The 17,612-nt window shown below is 43.3% G+C and overlaps 1 protein-coding gene across 6 annotated transcripts in view; it reads right to left on the reverse strand.

The window, feature by feature from the left end:
• Positions 1–9,993: 9,993 nt before the first annotated feature.
• Positions 9,994–17,612, reverse strand: part of LOC134944763 (sodium channel protein type 2 subunit alpha-like) — a 329,999-nt gene continuing 322,380 nt past the window's right edge. For all 6 annotated transcript variants that reach the window (XM_063933609.1, XM_063933606.1, XM_063933605.1 and 3 more), the window contains one exon: positions 9,994–13,588. In XM_063933609.1, the coding sequence (XP_063789679.1) occupies positions 12,399–13,588 (1,190 nt within the window). In that variant the 3' untranslated portion in view covers positions 9,994–12,398. The remainder of the gene's footprint in view (positions 13,589–17,612) is intronic.

Below are 17,612 nucleotides of genomic sequence, written 5' to 3' on the forward strand. Positions count from 1 at the left end.
GTTCCCCCTCACTTCCAGGCCACACAGCAGCCATTCCAACTGCACCTTCTATAGTTCCACCACTGCCCTGTACTCTCTGCTGCACGCTGCAGTTATGAAGGCAGCCGCTGTACAGGGGATTCCCAAAAGAGGACATTCATTTTATTTAAAATAAATTGCCAAATAATAATGCTGAATGAAGCCGAGCAACTGACTGTATCTGGCTATTTAGCATACTCTATTACATAAGTATTCAGTGGATGTTTTTCTTTAGCTGTTTTTGTTTATACAGAAGAGCACTTTACCGAGACACGTATAACTTCTTCAACCTGAAAACCAGAACCATTTGTGACGTCAGAGGCACATAAACATTATTAAACATGTTACTGTACATAGGACATCATATGCAATTATTAAATGATCGGTAAAAAGAAAATAAGAAGTGTTCTGGTGACGTTGATTTGTAGTCATCTGTTACCTGATCTTGTTGCGAGTTCATTCAGTCATTGTTTTCACATAATTGATGAAATCAGATTTCTACCAGTATGTCTACTCTATACTGGAAACTACTGAGGAGGAAAGGCATCTAGGCGTCACTATTTCAGGTGTCTTAAAGGCAGGTAAGCAATGTAACAAAGCAATGAGGAAGACTAGTCAGATGCTTGGCTGCATTGGGAGAGGAATCAGCAGCAGAAAGAAAGAAGTAATAATGCCACTGTATAGGTTATTGGTGCGGCCTCATTTAGAATACTGTGTTCAATTCTGGAGGCCATATCTACAAAAGGATATTAATACATTAAAGACTGTACAAAGAAGGGCAACTAAAATGATGCATGGCCTACATCACAAAACATACCCAGAAAGACTAAGATATCTCAACATGTATAGTTTGGAGCAGAGAAGGGAAAGGGGGGACATGATAGAAACTTTCAAACATTCTCCAAATGAAGAGAAGCAATAGGACACAAGGACATGCACTGATATTGGAGGGAGGGGGGGGGGGGAATCAGGGGAAATTTGAGGAAAAATTACTTCACAGAAAGGGTAGTGGATAAGTGGAATAGCCTCCCATCAGAGGTGGTAGAGGCTAAGACATTAGAGCAATTTAAACATGCATGGGATAGACCTAAGGATCTCCTTACAAAGAAATAAGGATCAAATAAGGTTTAAGATAAATATATGGTAAAAAAAAAGGGGGGGGGGCAGGCTAGATGGGCCAAGTGGTTCTTATCTGCCGTCAAATTCTATGTTTCTATTTTGAGCTCTAGTGTAGCAGACCCAGATTGCCTGGAAACAAGATTGATCACACTGCCTCAACGTGTGAGTAACAGCCCTTTTTCAAATATCTATTGTGGTTGCTCACTGCCTGCTACTACCGCTATAGTATGTCTCTGCTGCTGGAGTTTAAACATGTAAAATTGAGTGCTATACTCATTAAGTAACCAGGACACCAAATTAAATATGTTGACTGTATCAATGGGAAAATGTAACCACCCAAGTTGTACTTGAAATATAGTTTACTGAGATATACTGTAGTATAAGTCTGATTTGTGAACCAAGTATGTCCCCTTCAAATTTAGAATGAATTAACACAATGAGAAAGACAAAAATCTTCAGTATTGTGTAATATTTATTCAGTCTTATATAGGATTCATTCAAAGCATGAGGACATCATCATTTTCTACATCAGGTGACCAATACATTCAACCATTATTCATTTATCTAGCACAGTCTTTGAAAAGAAGCTGATACTGGAGATTGTTTCGGCAACTTCTCCACTTAACTTCTCTCCAAGCTTTGATACACCTCTCCCATAGAGAAGTGCCCATTATGCTTGACCAATATGTCCATATGCGCTCAATATTACCAGCCTCTCCTACTGATGTGACAGAAGTGAAATGAAGACAAACAGATATATGAATATCACAATGACACATCAGTGGTTGAGGCCTGTTTCTTAAGCACAAAAAGACAAATCGTGTGTCTTCTTTTCAACAAACACTCCTAAAAAGCAAATGCTTTGGTGTGGCGTCGTCATGTTAGAACAATCCTCCTGCCGGTTACACGCAGTGAAGGCAGATATTGTGTGGGCTGACCTTATAGTCATGGAAATTATCCTGACCAAGTCACAGGAACCAGTGACATCACTGAGGCATGTTATGTCTGAATGATTCTTATATTTCTTAACATGGCTTTTTAAGTGTTTTAAGTGTTAATTATACATTTATTTCCCACATGAACTGCCAAGTGCAATAAAGACCATTCTTCTGTGCATTATGTATATATATCTATATATATATATATATATTGTATCATGTGGACACACAAGAATGCATGCATTTTCCACTAACAGTGCCTTCAATTTCAGCTTGTGATACCACCCAGGTTATTAAGTGAAACAACCACTGTCAGCAACACACAGATTCCTCAGTGAACATTTTTTTTAATTTATGTACAAAAGGCAAAGAAATATATTTAAACAGTATTTTTACTGTTTTACAAAGAGTATGTTGGAATATATTCCCTTATATTTGGCTATGCATCAGGTAGGATCCAGTTAAGTGTTACAAATGCATATTACCTGCAAGTTTACATCCTCCTGTGGTATAATGTCATTATGACTCATTTAAAATATGGCTTTCCACTATATGCAAAATCCTTTGACATTATACACAGTAGCATCAAGGCAAATATATACATGCACCAGTAATAGTTTAAACTTTGAGAGCAATACATGATAGTTGAGTTGACTTAAAAAAATAAAAATGTTAAAAAAAAAACATTGTATATACACTGTCCTGATAAAAGCTCCACCATAGTAGGTAGGTACATTGCAGGGCATTTTACAGAACATATTTATTTAGAAAAAATATTAGTTGGTTGTCTACTTTTTTCACATCCCCCTCAGTCTGCATGTTCTACACCAACATAGCAAATTGTTTGCCCAGGACCAGAGGCAGAACAGAGCATGTTGGGAACAAAAGCATAACTTAGATAGGTGCCCATTGTATCCTCCCAGGCCTTCAGCTCTGCTCTGAGAATAGAAGGGATGGGGCCTCTTCTTATGTGAGTACAGTGGGAGAGCCTCCTAGAGTTCTGCAGGTACCTTGGAGCCGGTACAAGAGCATTACCGGTTCCCCCTCACTTCCAGGCCACACAGCAGCCATTCCAACTGCACCTTCTATAGTTCCACCACTGCCCTGTACTCTCTGCTGCACGCTGCAGTTATGAAGGCAGCCGCTGTACAGGGGATTCCCAAAAGAGGACATTCATTTTATTTAAAATAAATTGCCAAATAATAATGCTGAATGAAGCCGAGCAACTGACTGTATCTGGCTATTTAGCATACTCTATTACATAAGTATTCAGTGGATGTTTTTCTTTAGCTGTTTTTGTTTATACAGAAGAGCACTTTACCGAGACACGTATAACTTCTTCAACCTGAAAACCAGAACCATTTGTGACGTCAGAGGCACATAAAATAAGAATTTACTTACCGATAATTCTATTTCTCGTAGTCCGTAGTGGATGCTGGGGACTCCGTAAGGACCATGGGGAATAGCGGCTCCGCAGGAGACTGGGCACAAAAGTAAAGCTTTAGAACTACCTGGTGTGCACTGGCTCCTCCCCCTATGACCCTCCTCCAAGCCTCAGTTAGGATACTGTGCCCGGACGAGCGTACACAATAAGGAAGGATTTTGAATCCCGGGTAAGACTCATACCAGCCACACCAATCACACCGTATAACTCGTGATCTAAACCCAGTTAACAGCATGATAACAGAGGAGCCTCTAGAAAAGATGGCTCACTACAGCAATAACCCGATTTTTTGGTAACAATAACTATGTACCAGTATTGCAGACAATCCGCACTTGGGATGGGCGCCCAGCATCCACTACGGACTACGAGAAATAGAATTATCGGTAAGTAAATTCTTATTTTCTCTAACGTCCTAAGTGGATGCTGGGGACTCCGTAAGGACCATGGGGATTATACCAAAGCTCCCAAACGGGCGGGAGAGTGCGGATGACTCTGCAGCACCAAATGAGAGAACTCCCGGTCCTCCTCAGCCAGGGTATCAATTTTGTAGAATTTTACAAACGTATTTGCTCCTGACCAAGTAGCTGCTCGGCAAAGTTGTAAAGCCGAGACCCCTCGGGCAGCCGCCCAAGATGAGCCCACCTTCCTTGTGGAGTGGGCATTTACAGATTTTTGGCTGTGGCAGGCCTGCCACAGAATGTGCAAGCTGAATTGTACTACAAATCCAACGAGCAATAGTCTGCTTAGAAGCAGGAGCACCCAGCTTGTTGGGTGCATACAGGATAAACAGCGAGTCAGATTTTCTGACTCCAGCCGTCCTGGAAACATATATTTTCAGGGCCCTGACAACATCTAGCAACTTGGAGCCCTCCAAGTCCCTAGTAGCCGCAGGCACCACAATAGGTTGGTTCAGGTGAAACGCTGAAACCACCTTAGGGAGAAACTGAGGACGAGTCCTCAATTCCGCCCTGTCCGAATGGAAAATCAGATAAGGGCTTTTACAGGATAAAGCCGCCAATTCTGACACGCGCCTGGCCCAGGCCAGGGCCAACAGCATGACCACTTTCCATGTGAGATATTTTAACTCCACAGATTTAAGTGGTTCAAACCAATGTGACTTTTGGAACCCAAAAACTACATTGAGATCCCAAAGTGCCACTGGAGGCACAAAAGGAGGCTGTATATGCAGTACCCCTTTTACAAACGTCTGAACTTCAGGGACTGAAGCTAGTTCTTTTTGGAAGAAAATTGACAGGGCCGAAATTTGAACCTTAATGGACCCCAATTTCAGGCCCATAGACACTCCTGTTTGCAGGAAACGTAGGAATCGACCCAGTTAAATTTCCTCCGTCGGGCCTTACTGGCCTCGCACCACGCAACATATTTTCGCCAAATGCGGTGATAATGTTTTGCGGTTACATCCTTCCTGGCTTTGATCAGGATAGGGATGACTTCATCCGGAATGCCTTTTTTCCTTCAGGATCCGGCGTTCAACCGCCATGCCGTCAAACGCAGCCGCGGTAAGTCTTGGAACAGACAGGGTCCTTGCTGGAGCAGGTCCCTTCTTAGAGGTAGAGGCCACGGATCCTCCGTGAGCATCTCTTGAAGTTCCGGTTACCAAGTCCTTCTTGGCCAATCCGGAGCCACGAATATAGTGCTTACTCCTCTCCATCTTATCAATCTCAGTACCTTGGGTATGAGAGGCAGAGGAGGGAACACATACACTGACTGGTACACCCACGGTGTTACCAGAGCGTCTACAGCTATTGCCTGAGGGTCCCTTGACCTGGCGCAATACCTGTCGAGTTTTTCCCAACGGTTTATAATCATGTGGAAGACTTCTGGGTGAAGTCTCCACTCTCCCGGGTGGAGGTCGTGTCTGCTGAGGAAGTCTGCTTCCCAGTTGTCCACTCCCGGAATGAATACTGCTGACAGTGCTATCACATGATTTTCCGCCCAGCGAAGAATCCTTGCAGCTTCTGCCATTGCGCTCCTGCTTCTTGTGCCACCCTGTCTGTTTACGTAGGTGACTGCCGTGATGTTGTCCGACTGGATCAACACCGGCTGACCTTGAAGCAGAGGTCTTGCTAAGCTTAGCTTAAGCTTAGAGCGAGTTGGCTCGGTTTTAGGAGGTTCCTGACTAGCTCGGATAACTCCCTGGCTTTCTCCTCCGGGAGAAACACCTTTTTCTGGACTGTGTCCAGGATCATCCCTAGGAACAGAAGATGAGTCGTCGGGACTCGGAACCAGCTGCGATTTTGGAATATTGAGAATCCAATCGTGCTGCCGCAACACTACCTGAGATAGTGCTACACCGACCTCCAACTGTTCCCTGGATCTTACCCTTATCAGGGAATCGTCCAAGTAAGGGATAACTAAAATTCCCTTCCTTCGAAGGAATATCATCATTTCGGCCATTACCTTGGTAAAGACCCGGGGTGCCTTGGACCATCCATACGTCAGCGTCTGAACTGATAGTGACAGTTCTGTACCATAAACCTGAGGTACCCTTGGTGAGAAGGGTAAATTGGGACATGAAGGTAAGCATCCTTGATGTCCCGAGACATCATGTAGTCCCCTTCTTCCAGGTTCGCAATCACTGCTCTGAGTGACTCAATCTTGAATTTGAACCTCTGTATGTAAGTGTTCAAAGATTTTAGATTTAGAATCGGTCTCACCGAGCCGTCCGGCTTCGGTACCACAACAGTGTGGAATAATACCCCGTTCCCTGTTGCAGGAGGGGTACCTTGATTATCACCTGCTGGGAATACAGCTTGTGAATGGCTTCCAAAACTGTCTCCCTTTCAGAAGGAGACATCGGTAAAGCCGACTTTAGGAAACGGCGAGGGGGAGACGTCTCGAATTCCAATTTGTACCCCTGAGATATCACCTGAAGGATCCAGGGGTCTACTTGCGAGTGAGCCCACTGCGCGCTGAAATTCATTGAGACGGGCCCCCCACCGTGCCTGATTCTGCTTGTAAAGCCCCAGCGTCATACTGAGGGCTTTGCAGAGGCGGGAGAGGGTTTCTGTTCCTGGGAACTGGCTGATTTCTGCAGCCTTTTTCCTCTCCCTCTGTCACGGGGCAGAAATGAGGAACCTTTTGCCCGCTTGTCCACGAAAAGACTGCGCCTGATAATACGGCGTCTTCTCATGTTGAGAGGCGACCTGGGGTACACACGTGGATTTCCCAGCTGTTGCCGTGGCCACCAGGTCTGAAAGACCGACCCCAAATAACTCCTCCCCTTAATAAGGCAATACTTCCAAATGCCATTTGGAATCCGCATCACCTGACCACTGTCGTGTCCATAACCCTCTACTGGTAGAAATGGACAACGCACTTAGACTTGATGCCAGTCGGCAAATATTCCGCTGTGCATCACGCATATATAGAAATGCATCTTTCAAATGCTCTATAGGCAATAATATACTGTCCCTATCTAGGGTATCAATATTTTCAGTCAGGGAATCCGACCACGCCAACCCAGCACTGCACATCCAGGCTGAGGCGATTGCTGGTCGCAGTATAACACCAGTATGTGTGTAAATACATTTTAGGATACCCTCCTGCTTTCTATCAGCAGGATCCTTAAGGGCGGCCATCTCAGGAGAGGGTAGAGCCCTTGTTCTTACAAGCGTGTGAGCGCTTTATCCACCCTAGGGGGTGTTTCCCAACGCACCCTAACCTCTGGCGGGAAAGTATATAATGCCAATAACATTTTAGAAATTATCAGTTGTTATCGGGGGAAACCCACGCATCATCACACACCTCATTTAATTTCTCAGATTCAGGAAAACTACAGGTAGTTTTTCCTCACCGAAAATAATACCCCTTTTTGGTGGTACTCGTATTATCAGAAATGTGTAAAACATTTTTCATTGCCTCAATCATGTAACGTGTGGCCCTACTGGAAGTCACATTTGTCTCTTCACCGTCGACACTGGAGTCAGTATCCGTGTCGGCGTCTATATCTGCCATCTGAGGTAACGGGCGCTTTAGAGCCCCTGACGGCCTATGAGACGTCTGGACAGGCACAAGCTGAGTAGCCGGCTGTCTCATGTCAACCACTGTCTTTTATACAGAGCTGACACTGTCACGTAATTCCTTCCAACAGTTCATCCACTCAGGTGTCGACCCCCTAGGGGGTGACATCACTATTACAGGCAATCTGCTCCGTCTCCACATCATTTTTCTCCTCATACATGTCGACACAAATGTACCGACACACAGCACACACACAGGGAATGCTCTGATAGAGGACAGGACCCCACTAGCCCTTTGGGGAGACAGAGGGAGAGTTTGCCAGCACACACCAGAGCGCTATATATATACAGGGATAACCTTATATAAGTGTTTTTCCCCTTATAGCTGCTGTATTGTTAATACTGCGCCTAATTAGTGCCCCCCTCTCTTTTTTAACCCTTTCTGTAGTGTAGTGACTGCAGGGGAGAGCCAGGGGAGCTTCCCTCCAACTGAGCTGTGAGGGAAAATGGCGCCAGTGTGCTGAGGAGATAGGCTCCGCCCCTTTTTCGCGGACTTTTCTCCTGCTTTTTTATGGATTCTGGCAGGGGTTAAAATTCATCCATATAGCCCTGGGGGCTATATGTGATGTATTTTCGCCAGCCAAGGTGTTTTTATTGCTGCTCAGGGCGCCCCCCCCTAGCGCCCTGCACCCTCAGTGACCGAAGTGTGAAGTGTGCTGAGGAGCAATGGCGCACAGCTGCAGTGCTGTGCGCTACCTTGGTGAAGACAGGACGTCTTCTGCCGCCGATTTTCCGGACCTCTTCTGTCTTCTGGCTCTGAAAGGGGGCCGGCGGCGCGGCTCTGGGACCCATCCATGGCTGGGCCTGTGATCGTCCCTCTGGAGCTAATGTCCAGTAGCCTAAGAAGCCCAATCCACTCTGCACGCAGGTGAGTTCGCTTCTTCTCCCCTTAGTCCCTCGATGCAGTGAGCCTGTTGCCAGCAGGTCTCACTGAAAATAAAAAACCTAAAACTAAACTTTTCACTAAGCAGCTCAGGAGAGCCACCTAGTGTGCACCCTTCTCGTTCGGGCACAAAATCTAACTGAGGCTTGGAGGAGGGTCATAGGGGGAGGAGCCAGTGCACACCAGGTAGTTCTAAAGCTTTACTTTTGTGCCCAGTCTCCTGCGGAGCCGCTATTCCCCATGGTCCTTACGGAGTCCCCAGCATCCACTTAGGACGTTAGAGAAACATTATTAAACATGTTACTGTACATAGGACATCATATGCAATTATTAAATGATCGGTAAAAAGAAAATAAGAAGTGTTCTGGTGACGTTGATTTGTAGTCATCTGTTACCTGATCTTGTTGCGAGTTCATTCAGTCATTGTTTTCACATAATTGATGAAATCAGATTTCTACCAGTATGTCTACTCTATACTGGAAACTACTGAGGAGGAAAGGCATCTAGGCGTCACTATTTCAGGTGTCTTAAAGGCAGGTAAGCAATGTAACAAAGCAATGAGGAAGACTAGTCAGATGCTTGGCTGCATTGGGAGAGGAATCAGCAGCAGAAAGAAAGAAGTAATAATGCCACTGTATAGGTTATTGGTGCGGCCTCATTTAGAATACTGTGTTCAATTCTGGAGGCCATATCTACAAAAGGATATTAATACATTAAAGACTGTACAAAGAAGGGCAACTAAAATGATGCATGGCCTACATCACAAAACATACCCAGAAAGACTAAGATATCTCAACATGTATAGTTTGGAGCAGAGAAGGGAAAGGGGGGACATGATAGAAACTTTCAAACATTCTCCAAATGAAGAGAAGCAATAGGACACAAGGACATGCACTGATATTGGAGGGAGGGGGGGGGGGGGGGAATCAGGGGAAATTTGAGGAAAAATTACTTCACAGAAAGGGTAGTGGATAAGTGGAATAGCCTCCCATCAGAGGTGGTAGAGGCTAAGACATTAGAGCAATTTAAACATGCATGGGATAGACCTAAGGATCTCCTTACAAAGAAATAAGGATCAAATAAGGTTTAAGATAAATATATGGTAAAAAAAAAAGGGGGGGGGGGCAGGCTAGATGGGCCAAGTGGTTCTTATCTGCCGTCAAATTCTATGTTTCTATTTTGAGCTCTAGTGTAGCAGACCCAGATTGCCTGGAAACAAGATTGATCACACTGCCTCAACGTGTGAGTAACAGCCCTTTTTCAAATATCTATTGTGGTTGCTCACTGCCTGCTACTACCGCTATAGTATGTCTCTGCTGCTGGAGTTTAAACATGTAAAATTGAGTGCTATACTCATTAAGTAACCAGGACACCAAATTAAATATGTTGACTGTATCAATGGGAAAATGTAACCACCCAAGTTGTACTTGAAATATAGTTTACTGAGATATACTGTAGTATAAGTCTGATTTGTGAACCAAGTATGTCCCCTTCAAATTTAGAATGAATTAACACAATGAGAAAGACAAAACAAGTTAGACAAAAATCTTCAGTATTGTGTAATATTTATTCAGTCTTATATAGGATTCATTCAAAGCATGAGGACATCATCATTTTCTACATCAGGTGACCAATACATTCAACCATTATTCATTTATCTAGCACAGTCTTTGAAAAGAAGCTGATACTGGAGATTGTTTCGGCAACTTCTCCACTTAACTTCTCTCCAAGCTTTGATACACCTCTCCCATAGAGAAGTGCCCATTATGCTTGACCAATATGTCCATATGCGCTCAATATTACCAGCCTCTCCTACTGATGTGACAGAAGTGAAATGAAGACAAACAGATATATGAATATCACAATGACACATCAGTGGTTGAGGCCTGTTTCTTAAGCACAAAAAGACAAATCGTGTGTCTTCTTTTCAACAAACACTCCTAAAAAGCAAATGCTTTGGTGTGGCGTCGTCATGTTAGAACAATCCTCCTGCCGGTTACACGCAGTGAAGGCAGATATTGTGTGGGCTGACCTTATAGTCATGGAAATTATCCTGACCAAGTCACAGGAACCAGTGACATCACTGAGGCATGTTATGTCTGAATGATTCTTATATTTCTTAACATGGCTTTTTAAGTGTTTTAAGTGTTAATTATACATTTATTTCCCACATGAACTGCCAAGTGCAATAAAGACCATTCTTCTGTGCATTATGTATATATATCTATATATATATATATATTGTATCATGTGGACACACAAGAATGCATGCATTTTCCACTAACAGTGCCTTCAATTTCAGCTTGTGATACCACCCAGGTTATTAAGTGAAACAACCACTGTCAGCAACACACAGATTCCTCAGTGAACATTTTTTTTAATTTATGTACAAAAGGCAAAGAAATATATTTAAACAGTATTTTTACTGTTTTACAAAGAGTATGTTGGAATATATTCCCTTATATTTGGCTATGCATCAGGTAGGATCCAGTTAAGTGTTACAAATGCATATTACCTGCAAGTTTACATCCTCCTGTGGTATAATGTCATTATGACTCATTTAAAATATGGCTTTCCACTATATGCAAAATCCTTTGACATTATACACAGTAGCATCAAGGCAAATATATACATGCACCAGTAATAGTTTAAACTTTGAGAGCAATACATGATAGTTGAGTTGACTTAAAAAAATAAAAATGTTAAAAAAAAAACATTGTATATACACTGTCCTGATAAAAGCTCCACCATAGTAGGTAGGTACATTGCAGGGCATTTTACAGAACATATTTATTTAGAAAAAATATTAGTTGGTTGTCTACTTTTTTCACATCCCCCTCAGTCTGCATGTTCTACACCAACATAGCAAATTGTTTGCCCAGGACCAGAGGCCGAACAGAGCATGTTGGGAACAAAAGCATAACTTAGATAGGTGCCCATTGTATCCTCCCAGGCCTTCAGCTCTGCTCTGAGAATAGAAGGGATGGGGCCTCTTCTTATGCGAGTACAGTGGGAGAGCCTCCTAGAGTTCTGCAGGTACCTTGGGGGCGGTACAAGAGCATTACCGGTTCCCCCTCACTTCCAGGCCACACAGCAGCCACTCCAACTGCACCTTCTATAGTTCCACCACTGCCCTGTACTCTCTGCTGCACGCTGCAGTTATGAAGGCAGCCGCTGTACAGGGGATTCCCAAAAGAGGACATTCATTTTATTTAAAATAAATTGCCAAATAATAATGCTGAATGAAGCCGAGCAACTGACTGTATCTGGCTATTTAGCATACTCTATTACATAAGCATTCAGTGGATGTTTTTCTTTAGCTGTTTTTGTTTATACAGAAGAGCACTTTACAGAGACGCGTATAACTTCTTCAACCTGAAAACCAGAACCATTTGTGACGTCAGAGGCACATAAACAAATATTAAACATGTTACTGTACATAGGACATCATATGCAATTATTAAATGATCGGTAAAAAGAAAATAAGAAGTGTTCTGGTGACGTTGATTTGTAGTCATCTGTTACCTGATCTTGTTGCGAGTTCATTCAGTCATTTGCTTTCACATAATTGATTAAATCAGATTTCTACCACTATAAAATGCATCTGTGATTGGTGATCATATGTGTGAATCACATTTAGAATAATTTTAAAAAAGCAGCAGAAGTCACTGATTGTCCAGCAGAATATACAGACACCTAAGCCCAAATGACCCTCTGATTAAGGTGAGGTTTTGCATTAGATCACAAATCGCATAATTTGAATTCCAACTTCAAAGTTCATCGACCTGGTAATGATCTTATACAAAAGTTCTTCTTTATATGGTTTTATAGGCACTAAACTTACATCATACATATAACTGACAATTTGGCATAGTACTCCAAGCAGAAATCTGTGAACCTTAATATCATCTATGATCTTCATAAAAGTTGCATCATGAATTAAGAGCATAACTTTATTTCTTACATCCTCTTTTACATTTACTTTTTTCTTCCTTTTCTGCATCGTCTTTTTCATATTTTTCCTTTTGAGTCTTTTCTAAACTGTCGTAGGATGGTGGAGAGGTTGTTGAGGTGGACATGTCTGAATTGACAGTGGTGGTTTCGCTGTATTTATTGAAATCACTTATCTCATTTTTAGCTAGTATATTTGCCTTTTTATTTTTATCCTTTTTGTATACAAGAGAAGCTTTAGCTTGTTTTTTACAGCGATAATGCCGGTAGCAACGTTGTATAGAAATGGCACAAATCTCTTCTTGCTTGCGACGTAAGGTAGTTGTAATAGGCTCATAGGGAACCTTTGATGGGTTTGACGCCATAAACCGTTCCTCCATTGGTAATCGTAGGGTGTCCATATCTTCCCCTTCTCCCAACACTCGCTTTGTAAAAGCAAATAGAATGTCAAGGCAGTGAATTCTGTCACCAGTTACCATGGGGAGATCCATTGTGATGAGCTGAATGTGGTTTGGTTTTGGCACACGCAGAGGTGGATCCAGTGCATCAGCAAAATCAAAGAGTTTATCGTATTCGATGAACTGTGAAGCAGATGGGTCAAACTTCTCCCAAACCTCATAGAACATCTCAAAGTCATCTTCTCCCAGTGGTTCAGCACTTTCTTCAGTGGCAACACTGAAATTTTCCAAAATTACAGCAATGTACATATTTACAACAATGAGAAATGATATGATGATATAGCTAACAAAGAAGAAAATGCCTACGGATGGGTTACCACAATCACCTTTTACAGAACTTCCAGGGTGCTCAAAGTTTGGGTCACAGTCTGGTTCTCCACTGTTAAGAATTGGTGCTAACAAAAGATCCCATCCTGCTGATGTTGTGATCATGAACAAGCAAATCATACTGTTGCCAAAGGTTTCAAAATTGAACATATCATCAATTCCAACTTCTTTCTTGACGTAGGCAAAGTTGGACATTCCAAAAATAGCGTAAATGAACATCACTAAGAAGAGTAAAAGACCAATATTGAATAGGGCAGGAAGTGACATCATCAAGGCAAAGAGAAGCGTACGAATTCCCTTTGCTCCTTTAATGAGACGCAAGATTCTCCCAATCCTAGCAAGTCTTATAACTCTGAATAGTGTTGGAGAAACAAAATAATTTTCTATTATGTCTGCCAGAAACATACCTGTGAAAAACAAAAGGAAATGCTGAAATATATTACATCCTAAATAAAACTTATTGAACATTTTTATATCTATTTACAGTATGTATGTATGTATGTATGTATCGATAAATCGACAACTACTGGAGATATGATTATCCATATGTATGTATAAATAAATAAGACCTTGTACAGTAATGTAAATTAATGAACAAACTGAAGTGCAAACTATCTGCATACCAATTGTGATCAAATATTTGGGTTATCTGTCTTCTTTCAATAATTAGTCACTTTATACCAAGATATATTTACCAAAATAAACACATCTAGATAGTGTATATAATGTGATATAGTACAGAAATATTTATTATATCTATCTACATATATATATATATACATATATATCTATCCTGTCAGTACATAAAAGCAAACCTGTACACCTTGGCCCTCATTCCGAGTTGTTCGCTCGGTAAAAATCTTCGCATCGCAGCGATTTTCCGCTTAATGCGCATGCGCAATGTCCGCACTGCGACTGCGCCAAGTAAATTTGCTATGCACTTAGGAATTTTACTCACGGCTTTTTCATCGTTCTGACGATCGTAATGTGATTGACAGGAAATGGGTGTTACTGGGCGGAAACAGGCCGTTTTATGGGCGTGTGGGAAAAAACGCTACCGTTTCCGGAAAAAACGCAGGAGTGGCCGGAGAAACGGAGGAGTGTCTGGGCGAACGCTGGGTGTGTTTGTGACGTCAAACCAGGAACGACAAGCACTAAAATGATCGCAGATGCAGAGTAAGTCTGGAGCTACTCAGAAACTGCTACGAGGTGTGTAATCGCAATATTGCGAATACATCGTTCGCAATTTTAAGATGCTAAGATTCACTCCCAGTAGGCGGCGGCTTAGCATGAGCAAATCTGCTAAAATCTGCTTGCGAGCGAACAACTCGGAATGAGGGCCCTTATCTGATCCTGTCTGTCCATTCATTTGTTGCATTTAGGTTTGCTACGTGCCAATTTTCTTCTTGTCCCCCCCCCCCCACACACGCACACAAACACACACACACACACACACACACCTCTCACAACTTATCACTACTTGCTTTTACCAGCCATATTGAGTCACTCTACATTATCCTTCACTTTCTCCATACTCCACTGCCTTTGTGGTTAACTGTTGTTTACTGTATTTCTGTGATCTGCCCTGGACTCATAGATGTACTTGAGCTTTGTTTTTTGACCCAGGCATCCCATTTCTGTGTGAAGAAGCCTGGAAATGGGACATGGATGCTTATCGAAAGCAGGAGACCTCATTAACATGTCAAATTACAGTCTCATTAAAACCACACAATGTAGGTGCAGAAGCACAAAATATTGCGATCTGCATAAATGTATCCGCAGAAATGAATAACTATTATGTAGGTCTGTTAGTATTACAATTGTTATCAGATTAACGGGTCTATTTACTAAGCCTTGGATGGAGATAAAGTGGACAGAGATAAAGTACCAGTCAACCAGCTCCTGTCATTTTTTAAAGCCAGCCTGCGACATGGCAGTTAGGAGCTGATTGGCTGGTACTTTATCTCCATCCAAGGCTTAGTAAATTCAGTAGACCCCTAAACTTCTTTCACACATCACATCTGATTCCCTCATACTGTGCCATCACTGTCTATAATATAGTGGGCTAACTTCATACATACATTCAGCAGTAGGTAGAGTTTCCTGTCAGTCCTATCAGTTAGACCTATTACAGTGACATTGCTAATAATATTAGATTTCTGACTCAGACTTCTATTAAAGTATTCTGTCAATTTACAACCAAATTCAGATTGACAGGATGTGCCAGCAGAGCTGGGAATGTAAGAGCCCAGATTCACTTGTTTTGGATATTTTAGCCTGCTGATTGAGGAATACTGAATGGAATATTGATCGTTTTAATAGATTATTTTAAAATACTGTAAAAATGAAGGTTTACATTTTGTTTTCAGTTATGCCCCAAACCTGAAAATGTAGTGGCCATTTTGAGTACTGAACCCAGTGCATCAAAGTCATATTAATACTATTAATCATAATCAATCTGTGAGTGCCCTATTACAGAATCTTGCTTTTGTTCTTTGATACTTGATGCTATACTGAAGTGCACCTCCCATTACAATTACTAATAGAGAAGTCATCTCTAAATTTTAATAATACCCCTTTTCTACCGCCTCAATAATCCGGGATATTACAAAGTCTGTCTAGGTCGATGCAAAAGGGTCCTAGAAAAATAACACAGGTTAAGTGACCCGGAAATCCGACCTGGGTAGCTACCAGGCTTGTACGGTCCGCGAAGAACCCGGATAATGGTGCAATGTAAACATCGCCATCTGGGTTATCGACTCAGGTTATGCCTAAAAGCTGCTGATTGGCTGTGTATGCAGAGGTCCGTCTCAAGGGAGTGTCTGTGAGTGACATGAATGGCAGACCCGGGTTCAGTGTAAACGGGTCCATCCCAGTAATAACCCAGGTCCAAAGTGCAGTGTAATACACCCCTTTCACACCGCCAATTCCAGATCCCACCCGGGAATTGGAAATGGGTCCTTCCCGGGTGGGATCCGACATTGGACGCTGCTGCTGGCGTCCCCGACCCGGCAATATGCTGGGCGGGTTGCCATAGCAGTGGGGGGTGGAGCTGGCAGCGGGGGCTGCGCTGGGAGATGGGATCATCTCTGCGCCGTCTCTCCCTATTGTAGTGAACAGGTCCCGGGTCACATGGACCCGGGAGCCCGTTGACGCTGCCACTGACCCGGTATTCAACCCAGGAATAACACTGCTTTATTCCCGGGTTGAATTGCTGGGTAAGGTGACCCGTAATTTCAGCTATGGCGCTTTCACACCACATGCTAACCCGTGTCGACCCGGCAATATGCCGGGTCAATACCAGGCTATTTGTGCGGTGTGAAAGATGTATAAACGAGGTCTGACCCAGGTTGGATAAGAGTTTCAAAATCTACTGTAAGTCATATTTGGGTTTTTGGTGGAAAAGGGGTATTACAGTAGTATTGAAACCAGAATGGTGGAAATACAGAACCACTTTTAGACTGAAGCAGGGGCTTCGACCCTGCTTATTTCAGGGTTTGAAGTAAATGGGCTGGACCCGTGTCTTACCTCCTATACCCCTTTCACTGCTCCTTGGCCCCAGGTTACTCTTGGGTCGACCTCTTTCACACTAAGGGGTATATTCAATAACTGTCGGAAGCTGCCATCTTGTCGGAAAGACGGCAGCTTCTGACAGTTTTAGGTCAGAAGGGGTTCCGACCTATTCATTATGTCCCCATTTATTCCGAACAAGTTGGGAAACCCGACTTGTTGGAATGCTGTCGGAATGCACGCTGATCGGCGGCTTCAGCCGCCGATCAGCGTGCATTGTTGGAAGCGGGGCCAAACCCAACAGGTTTTAGCCCCGTTTCCGACAATCTCAATCCGACTTTAAAAAAAGTCGGATTGAGATAAGTGAACTGAGAGCAGGAGACGGGGAGCATGCTGTGAGACTCCTGTTGTTACGCTGCTGCAGCCACTGCTCCCCCGTCTCCTCCACCTCTGCTCCGTCTTCTCCAGGCGGCAGCCATCACCTCCTCCATGCGGGCCTTCGTCACCTCTCTCCTACCCCCAGGGTGCCGCCATTAACTCCCACAGGCGGTCCGTCGTTGCATTCCCCCGGGCGTGGCACCTACTCCTCTCGGTGGGCCGCCGCCACCTCCTTTCCTTTGGCCCACCACCTCCTCCCGGCACCACAGACCTCTCCCTCCCCCCAGGCGCTGCTGACAGCAGCAGGAGGCCATGACAACGGGAGCGGCCAAATCCGACAGTCGGATTTGGCCGCTCTTTTGAATAGGGGTTGTTGGGTCCATTCCGACAATTGCATGTCGGAATGGACCCGACTCTTATTGAATATACCCCTAAGCATCCGTGTCTGCTCTGCATGTCATTGTAGACACTCATGCATGTCACTGTAGACACAGCAGTTTTGAAAGGTAACCTGCCTAAAATAATGCACTCACAAACATAAAA

Source organism: Pseudophryne corroboree, chromosome 7 (assembly GCF_028390025.1).
Source record: "Pseudophryne corroboree isolate aPseCor3 chromosome 7, aPseCor3.hap2, whole genome shotgun sequence".
Classification (NCBI taxonomy): domain Eukaryota; kingdom Metazoa; phylum Chordata; class Amphibia; order Anura; family Myobatrachidae; genus Pseudophryne; species Pseudophryne corroboree.